General features: G+C 43.5%; 1 protein-coding gene across 1 annotated transcript in view; it reads right to left on the reverse strand.

The window, feature by feature from the left end:
• LOC126195701 (aminoacylase-1-like) overlaps window positions 1–17,732 on the reverse strand; it is a 120,290-nt gene that overhangs the window by 38,515 nt on the left and 64,043 nt on the right. The window contains exon 3 of the mRNA XM_049934329.1: window positions 7,054–7,225. Coding sequence (XP_049790286.1) covers window positions 7,054–7,225 — 172 coding nt within the window. The remainder of the gene's footprint in view (window positions 1–7,053; window positions 7,226–17,732) is intronic.

Genomic DNA, 17,732 nt, shown 5'->3' on the forward strand with positions numbered 1-17,732 from the left:
ATTCTCCCTACACGATCTGCACCATGGTGATGCGTTGGAAAATGTGAGCCACCGGACATACAGGTAAGCTAAACTAAATCAGTGACAAGTTTTCAATGCAGTTACAGAATCCGGCCAAAGGAAGGGTCTTTCATTTACTCTTAAAATCTACTGCATTTTAAATTAGACTTCAGGTCCTTGTCGAGACATGCAATCATTATGAATATAATTACCGGAAACAGTTCAAAAAGGCTAGGTGGTTCCTTAAAAACAATTTCTATTTTTTTTCTGAATTATGCTTATTAACTATCATGACGCGTTTTACCCATCGCCTGATGACCTATAACAAAAAGACAAAAATAACAGATGTTACGCTTCAAATCTTATGAGAGCTGTTCTATATGAACAATATTAAAAAACAATATAATTTTTGATACAGAAATACATACAATTTTAGATAGAAATATATGAAACCTTGATGCAGACGTCAAATACTGTCATTACTAATACGTAGAATAACAGGTAGCTCCATTATCTGCGCAGTTCGACCCTAACTGTTGAAATACGATACAAGCAATGGCCAGCGCCATGTTGTGTAGGGAGGGCCGCTTGGTCGCGCAACCGTGTTGATTCACGCTTAAAGAGCGCCACACAAATTCGTGGCCAAGGTAAGTACTACATTTACGGTAGTTATTAAAACCCTCAGCTGCGGGCAGGTGTTGTTGATATACCTAGATGGGGACAGCTGAAAATGTGTGCTCCGACCGGGACTCGAACCCGGGATCTCCTGCTTACATGACAGACGTTATATCCATCTGAGGCACCGAGGACACAGATGAATAGCGCGACTGCACGCTTCCCGTGGTACCCACATTCCCAACTGTCCACAATCTACATACGCAATGTACGTAATAGATATTTGCCCATTCACTCATACTCGCGCACAGTAAGGTGACGATTCCCGTACGAGTTCGGGCAAGGTGTGCGCATTCGCACAGACAAAGGTCAATGGCTGGGTAGCCTTTAACTATATGTATGAAGACAGTAACTGTTCTCGAAAGAACAGATATCATTGATGACCATGCAGCTTCTCTAGAATAAATGATAATTAACTGAAAACCTCAGCTGCCGACAGGTGTATCGAGGTACGAGGCCTGTTCAGAAAGTAAGCTCCGATTGATTGCCAAATTGAAACCACAGTGAACATCAGGAATGTTTTACTTGTAACAATTAGCTACACCTTTCAGCTACTTCTCTACGTAGTCGCCGTTCTGACTTAGACTTTTGTCATAGCGTTGTACCAACTTTTCAATAGCCTCATCATAGAAGGCAGCCGCCAGTGCTTTCCGCCAATTCTCCACGCTGGCCTACACCTCGTTGTCTGTGTCAAAATGTTGTCTTGAAAGACAGCGGTTCATGTGACCAGAGATGAAACTCAGGGGGAGACAATTGCGGACTGCATTGTGGGTAATCTCACATTTCCATTTGAAAACGATGCAGGAGCATCTTCATTGCCCCTGCAGAATGCGGCTGAGAATTGTCTTGAAGAAGAAACAGCACGACAGTTATGTAATGTTAGCTGCATAGCTTCAGGCGAAATTTCTCACCAGGCCCTCGTACTTGGCGGCAGACACTATTTTCTAGACGTCTTTACGCACTCACTGCGAGCTCAGAAATGAGAAGAGCGACGTGATGCTAACTGGGCTTATACTAGAGACACTACCCAACACATCTGTGCAAAGCTTTATCGGATTTTCATAGTCGTTTCCATTTCGCGACCGATCGGAGCTTACTTTCTGAACGCCCCTCGTATATCAACAACACCTGTCGGCAGCTGAGGGTTTCAATGAATTATCATTTATTCTAGAGAAGCTGCACGGTCATCAATGGTATCTGTTCTTTCGAGAATAGTTACTATCTTCATATATATTACATTTACATTAAAAAAAATTGCTGAACATGCGTGTCAGTATACAAAACATTTAAAAGATTGCTTGCTCAACCACAGGCAAAAATTCGATTCTACTTATAAAAATTCAATTGGCATGTTGCATAAAACCAGTGAATAAAAAACCATACAACGTTTTCTGTTTGAATACATATGAAAAATTGTCTCTTTTTTCTGTCAGATTTGTAACATAAGATCTGTTACTTTTGTCTTTTTATAATCATCCGATGATCAGTTAAACCCGAAGGGCGTCACGACAGTTAAAAAACAAATTCAGAGAAAACCAGCGACTGTTTTTAGGTAACCACACAGACTTTTTAAATTCTTTCAAACAATTTTATCCATAGTATTTGCCTGTGTGTTTAATTATACAGGCTGTCCCAGGGGGAATTATCAATATTCAAGGATACGTTAGGAACAACCTTCCGAGGCAAAGGAGTCTAGTAAACATTGGCTCTAATAAGCATACTTTAAGAGCTATGAGCTTTTCTCCATCTTCGTTACTGTGAAACGAATCTCTTCTATTGCAAGCTCTTTTCTTTAAATAATTTGACAGGTGGAAGTATAGATCAAAAAGGAAAAGAAAGTTCAGTAAACGTAGGCTATGAACACTTCTTCATCTTCGCTGCTTTGAAACACATCTCTTTTATTAAACAGGTGCTCGTAGCTCTTAAGGCATGCAATTTTTAGAGCACATGTTTACTAGACAATTTTTTCTTGTTTTCATCCAAACTACCTCCTCCAAAAGTACGGAAAGCAAAATTCTTGCATAGAGGAGAGTTGTTTCAAAGAGTTGAAGCTCTTTCGGTGAACTATAAGCCGAATTTTATAGCGTAGGGCAGTAATTTTTAACTGTTATAGCTGTCAAATTATTACGCTGAGTTTGTATGTGTGTGTGTTTTAATAAAACTGCTTATTTTATTCTAAGACACTGGAAAGCACGTTCAAAGAGGTATCGACATAACACGTGTGAGACTCGACGAAATAGTAACAAGATAAGAGCGCCGGAAGCTACTGCCCCGTAGCCAGAAGAAGACATCTCACAAACCTAAGCCCTCATGTGCCATCTGTAAGCAATCATGTAACCCATGTACGATTTGTATATATTCCTGAGTCATTAGCCTATGAGCAAATGAATCTTCGGAATATGTACTACTGGTCACTTGAAAATCCAGCCGGGTTGCGAGACAAGGGAAATGCAAATGAATTCTTATAATTTTAACGTGCGAGATTTGGAAATATTCGTGGGAGATTGAGTTGTAACTGCAAGATATCAGTAATTCCAATTTTAATGGCTCCCCAGTGTCATCCAGGCAATACACTGAGCAATCAACAAAGTAAAAACCAGGAAAATAAAAAAACAAATGAGATACGGAAACTGAAGTTCAGGTCGAAGAATTAAAACTTATCTTTGCTGTTGCCATCGTCGTTCAGTAGAGAGTCGAAAGGGATTTGTAACATTAGGTAAATGGAATGGATTGTGTCTTCAAAAGAGTAATGTAATGCTGTGTAGTAGAAATGAGTGAGGTGGTGATGTGCGAAATAGGTGAAGAAATTAAAAACCTGAAGTCTTAGATTTGCTGTTTGAGGACAAAAATTACTTACGATGGAAGAAGTATAACGTATATAAAATGGAGACTGACAACGCTAAGTAAAAAACGGGTTCCTGGAAAGAGCAATGTGTCAAATCTCATTGTAAACAAGGCTACTGTCTGTCCATCTCTACAGTGAACTGGCGGGCAAATACGAACTGGCATCTGCTATTATGGTTAGGCTCAAGCATCGATGTAGCTGACAAGATCAATACACAGAAGAATCGAAGAGAAAACTGGGAATTTGTTAATTGCCAGTCAGTTTGGCTTGACGAAAGATTAAGGCGCCAGAGAGGCAGTGTTGTCATTATGCTTGATGCCGGAAGCAAGGCTGCAGAAAAATCAAAACACGCCCATAATATTCGTCGACCTGTTAAGAGTTCGACAATGTAAAATGGCGTAAGACGTTCGTAATACTGAAAAAAATAGGGGCAAGCTATGTGGAAACAGGGATAATACACAATATATGTAAGGACAAAGAGGGTACATAAGACTGGAAGACCAAGTTCGAAGAGTTCGGATTAAAAAAGAGTGTTAGACAGGAATAGGGTCTTTCGCTCCTACTGTTCAGTCTGTATATTGAAACAGCAGACAGAAAGGAAGAAATGATATCAGTGTTAAGATTCGGCGATGATAGTGCTATCGTCAATAACAATGAAGAAGAATTATAGAATTTGTTGAATGGAATGAACAGTCTAATGAATACAGATTATGAATTCAGTGTATACCGGAGAAAGACGAAAGTAATGAAAGTAGTAGAAATGTAAGATCTCGGTTGGTGAACGATCATGAAGTAGACTAAGTTAAGGAATTCTGCTATCTTGGAAACAACCCGTGATGGACGAAGCAAGGATGACATGAGAAGCAGAAGAAGCAGGCCAACATTAGGAAAAAGTAAATTCTTGGCCAAAGGAATATTTTAGTATCAAACATCTGAGGGAAAAAATTCTGAGAATATAAGTTTGGAACATGCAGTTGTATGGTACTGAATATTGTACTGTGGGAATACCGGAACAGAAGAAAATCTAAGCATTTCATATCTGGTGCTACAGAACGCGGTTGAAAATTAGGTGGACTATGAAGAGAACAAATTAGGAGATTCACCGCAGAACTAGTACAGAAATGAACTTACGAAACTCACCGACAATAAGAAGGGACAGGATGGCAGAAAGTATGGTAGAAGACTAGGGAATATCTTCCAAGGTACAAGGGGAGCTGTGACTTCCACGGTACTAGGGGGTAAAAACTGTAAAAAGTAAAGCGAAGATGGGAATATACCCAATAAGTAATGGGGATGTTGGAATTATTTAAAAAAAAAAAGAAGGAACCGCCGCTAGCAGAGTCTCAATGTCAGCTATTGAGTAATCCCCACCGGTAGACTGAAGTGAAACTTCAGAATCCGTTGAGTGTCAGTATGTGTAAAGAAATGGAGCACGTTCGTCTCATTTATCATTTCGTTATACACGGGTTGCTGATGCAAAGAAATATGCCGAATTCTTAACATTTTTACGACCAGCATCAGAGGATATTCTGGAGAACACAAATAGCCACATATGGTAAGTGTTTGATGGTAACAAAGTCGGCAACGTGGGAAATATCATCCTAAACTAAATGTTTGCCTACCGGTGGATTCGGCATAAACGACGTAATAGCTAGTCAGCCGTATTTTTACCATCTTGTTGGGAAAATTAAATCTTAAGTCTTACAAGGGAAAACAGACATGACTAGATGACGCGAGACGCTAAATCAGAGAAACTTGTTCGGCCTTTCCGTTCCAAGTACTAAGTTACAGCGATCATTGCGTGCTAGAGAACGACACTGTATTGCAGCTTACGTCCTCTGTTTGGCAGAAGAACGTAGTCCGGTTGAATAGACACGGACACTTTGTTAGCTATGATTCCAATCATGAAGGAAGCTTCACGTCCCGTCGACGACATGGTAATTGAAGGTGAAACTCCAATTAAGGAAAGATACTGGTCCCCGCATTCCGAAGCAACGGATCCTCAAATTTCCTTGAGCGCTTTAGGGAACTCACGGAATCCCCAGATGGAGATCAGAACCGCTATCTTCCAGAATACGAGTCTGTGTCTTAACCATGATACCACATCTCTGTGAAAATAATAGACAACATTCACAATGTGTGGGCAGTATTTCACGAACGGTATGAATTGAGGCATTCAAACCATAGGGGCCCAAAGCATAGACACATCGTTTTGAGGAAAATAGACTTTTCTGAAAATCACATTTCTGGGCAGACTACTAGCCTCATGTGTTTGGATTGTCTTTAAACCAAGAGTCAGCACCCCGTACTTCCTGCAAAAAAGTAATGTACCCACTTCAGGTTATGATATTTTAGTTAATGTCTAGAATTCTTAGAATTATTGTTTATTCACAAAATTTTCATTCATAGGCTAGAGTAAATAGCGTCTTTTGACTGTTCATAGTTTGTAATTAATGTTAAACTAGAATCAGACCTAAAAGAACAAAATGCACCACACATAGAGTTACGTCCTTCATCAACACTTCATTGTCCTCATTATCATCACTTTCATCAAGCACGTTCTCTGGCTTGAAGTTCAGATAAAACTGTCTGTTCACTTGAGGCATGAAGTCTGGTAGTCTTATTACGTCTATGTGTTTCAAATGTGATCTAGTAGTTTTGTTAATTCTTTGTGTGCCCAAGGTTCATGTTGGGCTTCCACCTAAGTATGTAAGACATCTACAAACTGCTCGGAAATAAATTGTGTACTCCCTCGTTGGTGACCTGCCACGACTCCAGAGTAGAATATGTTATTACAGTATAAACAACAGTTCATAGAAACCCGTTGAAAGCTTCATCACTGTAAAATTTCTGTGATGGACATTGTTACTACGAACATCAGCTATTGGTTTGGCACTGAGGTCAGTAATACTCTTAAAGTTTCTTCCATTTTATAGAGATGAATGCTGAAACCATGGAACGTGAAGTTGTGGTGGGGCGGTAGTTCCAGAGCTTCCAGCTTTTATGAAAAAATGGGCGCCAGTGTACCCAATGAGCATCCGTGCAGCAGTGAAAATTTGTGGTTTTGGTTCATATGGAAGTGACTATCAGCGAAATCGGTGAGACAACTTTTCGGAAGTGTTCACGCATATACTGTAAAGGATCAACACAGATAAAGTGGGTTCACGGTAAGGTGAACAGATATCAGGAGTATGCATACGTGCTGCAGTCTCAGAATCGATTACTTATGGCTTTAAGCCCCGGTGCTGTGACCCTGCATACTCCACTTTGAGCCACATCAGCTCCACTGTGAAGTAGAAGCGAGAATTCGCATTATTCTGTCTAACATACAGATGCCACTAAACACAATCTACTTATTATTGGATGCACTGAACAGATTAACCTACTACATCTTTCATTCTCTGAAATATGCATAAAAACTGCACATCTCAATTCGGAGATATTCGCAGTGGTTCTTGTGTGAATATCCCTCTTATCACATTAATGCGATTGTGAACCGCTGTTTAATGTGGCTTTGCAGATTTATACGGTACCTGGCATCACGGTGATGAGAACGTTTCTGCACAGCTTGACACCCCGCATCTTCAGACGGCGAACCGCCTCCACGGCCATGATGGCCAGCTGCTTGGTGTCCTGGGCTCCTCTTGCGAAGATCCTCCCCTCCTCGTCCATGTCGGCACCAAACGGGTCGTGCGTCCAATCGTCCTGAAACGGATTGCATTATTTCACGGAGAGATTTCCTACTATAGGACAGTGGTTTACACACCAGATTTATCTTTTGAAAGGAACTAATACAATTTTTAGAAATATATAGGGTACATCGCAAAGGACTATTCTGGACAACTTTGAGTATCGCATCAGCCTCATCTAAGAAATTTTAATGGCTCTGTTAGGGACCACATACTTTAAAAATCGCTAACCTATTGTTTTTCCCTCTCTAACGATGGTTGTTAGGAGCACCGTGCGTTTCAATGCAGTCATTATTATAAACAAAAATCTACCAAAGTCTTCTTCGGAGACAGAAATTTAAGCATTATGAAAGGTTCCCTTCTTCAGAGAATATGAGAGTACGTAACATCAAAGGAATTCATTACGGTTATTCACTGTCTCCTAACGAAAAAGCACTCTCTGTCTTCAGGCCACAAGTGGTCCATCGGGACCATCCGACCGCCGTGTCATCCTCAGTTGAGGATGCGGATAGGAGGGGCGTGTGGTCAGCACACTGCTCGCCCGGTCGTTATGATGGTATTCTTGACCGACGCCGCTACAATTCTGTCGAGTAGCTCCTCAATTGGCATCACGGGGGTAAGTGCACCCCGAAATATGGCAACAGCGCATGGCGGCCTGGATGGTCACCCATCCAAGTGCCGACCACGCCCGACAGCGTTTAACTTCGGTAATCTCGCGGGAACCGGTGTATCCACTGCGGCAAGGCCATTGCCAACGAAAAAGCACGAGCGTATGAAATATCAGACCAGCTTTGTAATTAGACTGAAGACTACCTAGCCAGCAGAACACAGCATGACGTTCATGACAGCGAGAAATCTTCGAACTTAAACGTAACTTCCCGCGTAACCCAGGGGATCTGAATAGGATCTATATTGTTCACAGTATACAGTGACAGAAAACAGTTGTAACACCAAACAAAATTAATGTGAAGTAAAGAAATTTCGGGAATGCATTTTCCTAGGTAACATATTTAAGTGATTAACACTGACTGATCACGGGTTGAAGTATGCTCGAGATAAGCCATTTGCAAATGTGGACTTGTGGTACATTAATAACCGATGTAACCGCCAGAATCTTGAATGTAAGCATGCAAACATGCATGCATTATGAAACTTCCTGGCAGATTAAAACTGTGTGCCCGACCGAGACTCGAACTCGGGACCAATTGCCTTTCGCGGGCAAGTGCTCTACCAACTGAGCTACCGAAGCACGACTCACGCCCGGTACTCACAGCTTTACTTCTGCCAGTACCTCGTCTCCTACCTTCCAAACTTTACACAAGCTCTCCTGCGAACCTTGCAGAACTAGCACTCCTGAAAGAAAGGATATTGCGGAGACATGGCTTAGCCATAGCCTGGGGGATGTTTCCAGAATGAGATTTTCACTCTGCAGCGGAGTGTGCGCTGATATGAAACTTCCTGGCAGATTAAAACTGTGTGCCCGACCGAGACTCGAACTCGGGACCTTTGCCTTTCGCGGGCAAGTGCTCTACCGGGCGTGAGTCGTGCTTCGGTAGCTCAGTTGGTATTAAGGCAAAGGTCCCGAGTTCGAGTCTCGGTCGGGCACACAGTGTTAATCTGCCAGGAAGTTTCATATCAGCGCACACTCCGCTGCAGAGTGAAAATCTCATTCTGGAAACATCCCCCAGGCTGTGGCTAAGCCATGTCTCCGCAATATCCTTTCTTTCGGGAGTGCTAGTTCTGCAAGGTTCGCAGGAGAGCTTCTGTAAAGTTTGGAAGGTAGGAGACGAGGTACTGGCAGAAGTAAAGCTGTGAGTACCGGGCGTGAGTCGTGCTTCGGTAGCTCAGTTGGTAGAGCACTTGCCCGCGAAAGGCATAGGTCCCGAGTTCGAGTCTCGGTCGGGCACACAGTTTTAATCTGCCAGGAAGTTTCATATCAGCGCACACTCCGCTGCAGAGTGAAAATCTCATTCTGGATGCATGCATTATGTTTTACATGTGCCGGATGTCAGTTTCTGAGCTGGAGTTCCGCGCCTGCTGCACTTGTTCGGTCAATACAGGGACATCTAATGCTGCTTGTTGATGACGCTAGACTTGTCGTCCGATGAGGTCCCGTTTATGCTCGACTGCAGGCAGATCTGGTGATCGAGCAGGTTAAGGCAACATGTCGACACACTGTACAGCATGTTGGGTAGCAACAGTGCATGTGGGCGAACGATGTCTTGTTGAAAAACATCCCCTGGAATGCTGTTCATGAATGGCAGCGCAACAGGTCAGATCACCAGATTGACGTACATATTTGCAGTCAGTGTTTGTTGGGTATCCATGAACGTGCTCCGTCTGTCATACGGAATCGCATCTCTGACCATAGCTCCAGGTGCAGGTCCGTCCAGTGTCTCCAGCACGCAGACGATTTGGTTGAAGGACCGCAGTTTGCCTCCTTCTAACCAACACACGGCCATGATTGGTACCGATACAGAACCAGCTTTGATCAGAAAACACAACAGGCATCCAACCAGACCTCAGACGAGCTCTCGCTTGACACCACTGAAGTTGCAAATGGTGGCAGTTGGGAGCAAGTGAAATGCACGCTACAGGGCGTCTGGCTCTGCCAATTGCGGCTCGAATTGCTGCTGTAGACGCAGTACGATGCTCCACAGCCATACGGGGTACACGACGGTCTTCCCTCACAGTAGAGTCACTTTGCCGTCCGGATCGCGATCTTATTGGGATAGTCCATTCTCGAGACAATCACTGCCAGCAATCATGTATGGTGCGCACAGTTCTGGCATGTGTTCCTGCAACATTGCAGAATGAACTTCCGGCTTCACGTAGCCCTATCGTACGACCTCTTTCAAACTCAGTGATGTACTGACAATGGCGTCTTTGTCGCCTTAAAGGCTTTCTTGACTACCATCGACTCACCATGTCCACTCTTACAGGTACCAAACGCTCACGGCCTTTACAGTGTGTGTGATTTGGATTTTTTATACAATGCGCAATATTGTACAACTTTAGTTGCAAATGAACCCAGATGAAGGGAATGAAAAATCTTTGCATATAAAAGCAAAGTCTTTATTCACTCACCATACACAAGCGCAAACCGCTAAAGATAGAAAGTTGAAATTTGGAGAGAGTTATCATGTTACACTGTAGGCATCGTTTTAAGAAGGAACTTTTTGTGGTTCCACCCCTAAGGGGGTGAAATAGAGAATGAAACTTTCCTTTAAAAATATGTAGCTTTTAATGTAATTTTGAAAATAGATCTACTTCCTCGGTCACAAATAAAGAAATAGATATTTCAGCATTTCTGAAAATGTAATCGCTGTGGGGTGAAATAGTTGGTGAAATTTTTTGAAAACAAATCTTTATTAAAGAACAATTAAGGCACTTTTAAAGCGTTTTTATTTCTCGGTTGAAAATTAAAAAGTACGTGTTTCAGTGTTTTTGAAATTAAACCCCTAAGAGGGTGACATACAGTGTAAGTGATTCAATGACTCATCATCGCGCAGGCCAAACCGCTAGTATTAGAAATTTGAAGAGGACGTTGATCTTGTAATATAGGCACCATCTAGTAACGGATTTTTCGAAATTCCACCCTTGAGAAGGTGAAAGTAATTTTTTATGTCCTTTTACATCGGTTTTGAAGTTAGAGCTGCCAGCAATGGTGTTTGAAATCTGTCAGGAATTAAAATACGAGCTTCAGCAACCTTCGAAAGTCATCTACTAAGGGGGTAAAATAGGAGATGAAAATATTTATGAAAATATCTAATGTATTAAAACATTTTTAAAGCTAAAGCCATGAAAGTTCTATTGGAATTTTAAAGAAATACGTATTATGGGATGAAAGTTTGTATGGAAATACCACAACAAGACCCCAAAAGCCAGGATTAACAAAGACCTTCGACTCTATCTGTCAGAACCGCTTTTTTGCCAGAAGTACATTCGGAAATGTTCATGCTTCTGTGGTATGTTTAGAAGATGTTGCCATTTGTGAAGAACACAAAAATTCAGTTAAAGAAAAATATCTTGGACATCATACAATAAACACGAGAGGAGCAGCTCTTTTCTTTCTGGCCTCCCTTCTCTCCTCAAAGCGCTTCCTTGATCTTCCCGAGGTTGCCCCCCGGCGGGCCTGACGGTTAGAATAAGCCTGATGTATTCCTGCCTGTCGTAAGAGGCGACTAAAGGGAGTCTCACACCTTTTGGCCTTTACGTGATGGTCCCCTGTAGGGTTTGACCTCAATTTTTGCAAAACTTTCCCGAAGAGCGAGCCAATTGGGGAAGGGCGCCTTACATGGTGCATCATGTCCATGGTGCATTGCGATCTTTAGCCCACTTTCTCATTGTGACATTGCAGTCCCTCTCGTCCTCCATCTCTTGCGTGAGGGCACCTTTCTGGGTGTGTTTTCCTCCACCCAATAAAATGGTTCAAATGGCTCTGAGCACTATGGGACTCAACTGCTGTGGTCATAAGTCCCCTAGAACTTAGAACTACTTAAACCTAACTAACCTAAGGACAGCACACAACACCCAGCCATCACTCCACCCAATATGCAGTGCCGTTATCTACACCAACGATGACCACGGAATTCTTTGCAACTCATATCCAGCACAGCTGCCAGTCCATTGTGGTGGGGCCGCCATGTACCCTGTTGATTGTAGCCACCTGACTACACATGGATCGCTCTGCTTATGACTGCGCCATTAACTCCCCACGTATGCCAAGGAGTAAATGCCTGCTGAGGGGCGCCTGTGGAGAGGGCCCCTGGTCGGAGTGGGTGGCATCAGGGCAGATGACGCGTAATGAAGTGTACCACTTCATCTCTTGATCAAACGCCAGCAGTATCTAAGCGTTCCAAGTCTCAGTACAATGGAAGGAAGTATGATGCTAGATCGTTCCCTGCCCAGACACACCATGGGAGGAACACCAGGCTAAGGATGGGAGCGAAAATTATTCGCCCCGGTACCTTGTATGTACGACAGCTGATGGGGTCTCATTTGTCTTGATGAATCCTCAGTTTTTTATAGAGCATTTAGAGGACCAAGTTTGAGGAAGTGGGGGGCTTGTCCAAAGTGCGGTCAGGTCAGTTTTGATAAAAACGGCATCCTCTGCCCAGTCATGGGCATTACTCACTTGTGACAAGCTTGGGGATGCTCCTTTTACCATCACGGCTCATAAGTGCTTAAATATGGTGCAGGTTATTATATTCCACAGGTCCCTTCTTTTGTAGTCTGACAACGAGCTGCACGCCAACTTAGAGCGACGAGGAGTTCATTTCGTTTGGCGAGTCCATCGAGGACTGAGGGATAATCAGGTTGCTACTCGTGCCTTCATCTTGGGCTTCGTGGGTGACACATTACCTGAGAAGGTCAAAGTGATGGTGTACTGCTGTGATGTGAAGGCATATATCCCTCCCCCCATGCGGTGCTTTAAGTGCTGGAAGTTTGGTGATATGTCTTCCCACTGTACTTCCAGCATCACATGTCGAGATTTTGGACATCCATCCCATCCCAATATTCCACGAGCGTCACCTCCTATCTGTGCCAACTGTGGAGAGCATCATTCCCCTTTCTCACCAGGCTGCAGGATTTTACAGCAAGAAAGGAAAATCATGGTGTGCAAGACCCTGGACTGTCTGACCTATACTGAGGCCAAGAGGAAATTTGAGTGCCTACATCCTGTGGCTATGATGTCATCTTATGCCGCCACTACGAGAACAGTTGTAGCCCCATCAGTTCCACAAGTTCTTCAGCTCTCAGAGCCAGAAGACTACACCTGCCCCCTTCGTGGTGGGGGGTCACATCCCTCCCTGTTGCTCCTGCACCACCTACCTTGGGAGCACTGTGCCCCCAGCCATTGGGGACACCAGTCCCCACTTCTCAGCTGAAGAAGTGTAAGTCTTCTTCGCCTTCTCTCGCTAGGAAAAGGTCCCTTGGGTCACTCCCTTCCCAGGTTTCTGCTAGTGGGAAATATGACACCCGTCAGTGGCTGATGTGCTCAAAAGCAACTGGTCATAGGGCTTAATGACCATCCTCAGTCCTGGAGACTGAATCAGTGAAGCCCTCCCAGCCTGGGAAACCCAAGGATCAGCGAGAGAAATCCAGAAAGAAGACCCCCAAGACTAAGGGAATTGCGGTGGCACCCACACCACTGCTACCTACAAGCTCTGTGTCTGAGGATGAGGTGTCTGCTGAGGACCTAGAGCTCGCACAGACCCTCAGACACAATGGATATAGCCTGTTCAGGATATACGTCAGTGGCAGCAAGTGACTGAGGCATAGATTGCCTCATTGAGTGTTTCACGCCTTCCCAGTCTCACGATCACGTCATCCTCCAGTGGAATTGCGGCGGTTTTTTTCCACCTCCTGGCTGAGCTGCGCCAACTCTTAAGCTTTACACCTGCTTTATGCTTGGTCCTCCGGGAAACCTGGTTCCCGGCAGTGTGGACCCCTGCCCTTCGTGGCTGCTGGGGATAATAGAAGAACCATAGTGGAGTTAGCGTTTATGTCCTGAAGTCGGAATGTAGTGAACCTGTGCCCCTTCAAACTCCTCTTCAAGCTGTGGCTGTCAGGATGCGGATGACACAGGAAATAAATGTCTGCAACGTATATCTCCCTCCAGATGGTGTGGTACCCCTGAACATATTGGCTGCACTGACCGATAAGCTCCCTAAACCTTTCCTACTTTTGGAAGATTTTAACACCCACAACCCTATGTGGGGTAGCACCATGCTTACTGGCCGTGGCAGAGATGTCGAAAATTTACTGTCCCAACTGGACCTCTAATTTTCAAGTACTGAGGCCGCCACACATTTCAGTGTGGCTCTTGGTAGTTACTCGGCCATTGACTTATCTATTTGCAGCCCAGGACTTCTCCTGTCTATCCATTGGAGAGCACATGACGACCTGTGTGGTAGTGACCACTTCCCCATCTTTCTGTCACTCCCCCAGCTTCATTGACTTATCTATTTGCAGCCCAGGACTTCTCCTGTCTATCCATTGGAGAGCACATGACGACCTGTGTGGTAGTGACCACTTCCTCATCTTTCTGTCACTCCCCCAGCTTCATGCCCATGGATTCCTAACCAGATGTGCCTCAACCAAGGCAGATTTGGTAGCCTCCACCTCTATCACCGTTGAATCTCCCCCACATGGTGCCATCGATGATGTGATTGAGCAGGTCACTACAACGATAATTTCTGCGGTGGAAAACTCGATCCCTCGTTCTCTAGGGTGCCGCTAGCGATAGACAGTCCCTTGGTGGCCGCCGGACGTCGCTGAGGCAATGAAAGTGCGTCGGCGAGCACTACAGCGACATAAGCAGCACTCTTCCCTTGAGCACCTAACAGCCTTCATGCAGCTCCATGCCCATGTTCGCCTGATTATAAAACGACGGAAACAGGAGCGTTGGGAGAGTGGGAGAGATACGTGTCGACCATTGTGTGCCATAGGTCACCTTTCCAATTCTGGACGAAGATCAGACGTCTTTTTGGGTACCAGATCCCAACAGGTGTCCCCGGCTTTAACATCAATGACGTGCTCTCTACCGACACAAATGCGATTGTCGAGTACTTTGCTGAGCACTAAGCTCGAGCCTCTGCATTGGATAACTACCCCCCCAGCCTTTCACACTCTCAATGGGCGGATGGAAAGGAAAGTCCTCTCGTTCCCTACATGCCACAATGAACTCCATTTACAGAGTGGGAGCTCCTCAGCGCCCTTGCACATTGCCCCGACAAAGTCCCTGGGCCGGATGAGATCCACGGTCAGATGATTAAATATCTCTCGTCTGACTACAAGCGACATCTCCTCGTCATCTTCAACCGGATCTGGTGCAATGGCGTCTTTCCATCGCATTGACGGTAGAGCACCATCATTCCATGGCTAAAGAAGATAATTCAGAGGCTTCCTTTACCAGGATACAGGTTGGCTGGCAGCTTTTCTAGGAGCTCTTTGCGGTGTGGGGGAGTAGCCATGTATGTGAAAAACGGTATCCTATTTGAGTCAATTGATGTTTCAAAGTACTGCACTGAAAAGGTGTTTAAATGTTGTGCAGGTGTGGTTAAATTTAGTGGAGCTAAACTTCTTACTGTTGTTATTTATAGATCCCCAGACTCCGATTTCACAACATTTTTGCTGAAGCTAGAGGAGGTTCTTGGTTCACTTTATAGGAAATACAAAAAGTTAGTTATATGTGGTGACTTCAATATAAATTGTATAAGTGATTGTGCAAGGAAAAGGATGCTGGTAGACCTCCTTAATTCATATAATCTTACGCAAAACGTATTCTTTCCAACGAGAGTGCAAGGGAACAGTAGAACAACCATAGACAATATTTTTGTTCATTCGTCATTACTAGAAGGCCATTCTGTTAGCAAAATGGTGAATGGCCTTTCAGATCATGATGCACAAATTTTAAGTCTAAAAGATTTTTGTGCTGCAACACATGTTAAATATAGTTACCAACTTTTTAGGAAAGCTGATCCAGTTGCTGTAGAGACTTTTGTAAACCTTATCAAGGAACAAGAGTGGCAAGATGTTTATAGTGCTGATACAGTAGACGATAAATATAATGCTTTCCTCAATACTTTTCTCGTGCTCTTTGAAAGTTGCTTTCCGTTAGAACGTTCAAAACAGGGTACTAGCAGCCGGCCGCGGTGGTCTAGCGGTTCTGGCGCTGCAGTCCGGAACCGCGGGACTGCTACGGTCGCAGGTTCGAATCCTGCCTCGGGCATGGGTGTGTGTGATGACCGTAGGTTAGTTAGGTTTAAGTAGTTCTAAGTTCTTGGGGACTTATGACCTAAGATGTTGAGTCCCATAGTGCTCAGAGCCATTTGCACCAGGGTACTAGCACAAACAGGCAGCCTGGGTGGCTGACTAAAGGTATAAGAATATCTTGTATAACAAAGTGGCAGTTATATCAAAACGTTATAAACAGTCACAATCTAATTGCAGTAGCCCATTACAAACAGTATTGTAAGGTGCTTAAAAAAGTTATTAGGAAGGCAAAAAGTATGTGGTATGCAGATAGAATAGCTAAGTCTCAGGATAAAATTAAAACCATATAGTCAGTCGTAAAGGAAGTGGCTGGTCTGCAGAGACAGGTCGAGGATATAGAATGTAGTGGGAATGTCCGTGTTACTGATAAGTCGCATATATGTACAGTATTTAATAATCACTTTCTGAATATAGCAGGTGAACTAAATAGAAACCTAGTCCCATCAGGGAATCACATAGCGCTCGTAGAAAAAAGTGTTCCGAGACTGTTACCTGAAATGCTCCTCCATGATACTGACAAGAGGGAGATTGAGTTAATAATTAAATCACTAAAGACCAAGAACTCTCATGGATATGACGGGGTATCTAGCAGAATACTGAAGTATTGTTCCATGTATGTTAGCCCAGTACTTAGCCATATCTGTAACTTTTCCTTTAGGAGTGGTCGGTTTCCTGACCGATTAAAGTACTCGGTAGTGAAGCCACTTTATAAAAAGGGAGACAGGGATACTGTTGATAATTATAGACCTATTTCTATGCCATCGGTGTTTGCTAAAGTTATCGAGAGGGTTGTATATACAAGGTTACTGGAGCATTTAAATTCACATAATTTGCTGTCAAATGTACAGTTTGGTTTTAGAAATGGCTTAACAACTGAAAATGCTATAGTCTCTTTTCTCTGTGAGGTTTTGGACGGATTAAATAAAAGGTTGCGAACGTTAGGTGTTTTCTTTGATTTAACGAAGGATTTTGACTGTGTTGACCACAAAATATTACTGCAGAAGTTGGAACATTATGGAGTAAGGGAGTAGCTTACAATTGGTTCGCCTCTTACTTTAAGAACAGAAAGCAGAAGGTAATTCTCCGCAATATTGAGAGTGGTAATGATGTTCAGTCCCAATGGGGCACTGTTAAATGGGGCGTTCCCCAAGGATCGGTGCTGGGGCCACTGCTGTTTCTTATTTATATAAATGATATGCCTTCTAGTATTACAGGTGATTCAAAAATATTTCTGTTTGCTGATGACACCAGCTTGGTAGTGAAGGATCTTGTGTGTAATATTGAAACATTATCAAATAATGTAGTTCATGAAATAAGTTCGTGGCTTGTGGAAAATAATTTGATGCTAAATCACAGTAAGACTCCGTTTTTACAGTTTCTAACTCACAATTCAACAAGAATTGATATTTTAATCAGACAGAATGGGCATGTTGTAAGCGAGACGGAACAGTTCAAGTTCCTAGGCGTACGGATAGATAGTAAGCTGTTGTGGAATGCCCATGTTCAGGATCTTGTTCAGAAACTAAATGCCGCTTTATTTACCATTAGAACAGTATCTGAAATAAGTGACATTTCAACACGAAAAGTGGTCTACTTCGCATATTTTCATACGCTTATGTCATATGGTATTATTTTTTGGGGTAATTCTTCTGATTCAAAAAGGGTATTTTTGGCTCAAAAACGGGCTGTTCGAGCTATGTGTGGTGTAAGTTCGAGAACCTCTTGTCGACCCCTATTCAATA

The sequence above is a fragment of the Schistocerca nitens genome, chromosome 7, assembly GCF_023898315.1.
Source record: "Schistocerca nitens isolate TAMUIC-IGC-003100 chromosome 7, iqSchNite1.1, whole genome shotgun sequence".
Taxonomy (NCBI): Eukaryota; Metazoa; Arthropoda; class Insecta; order Orthoptera; family Acrididae; genus Schistocerca; species Schistocerca nitens.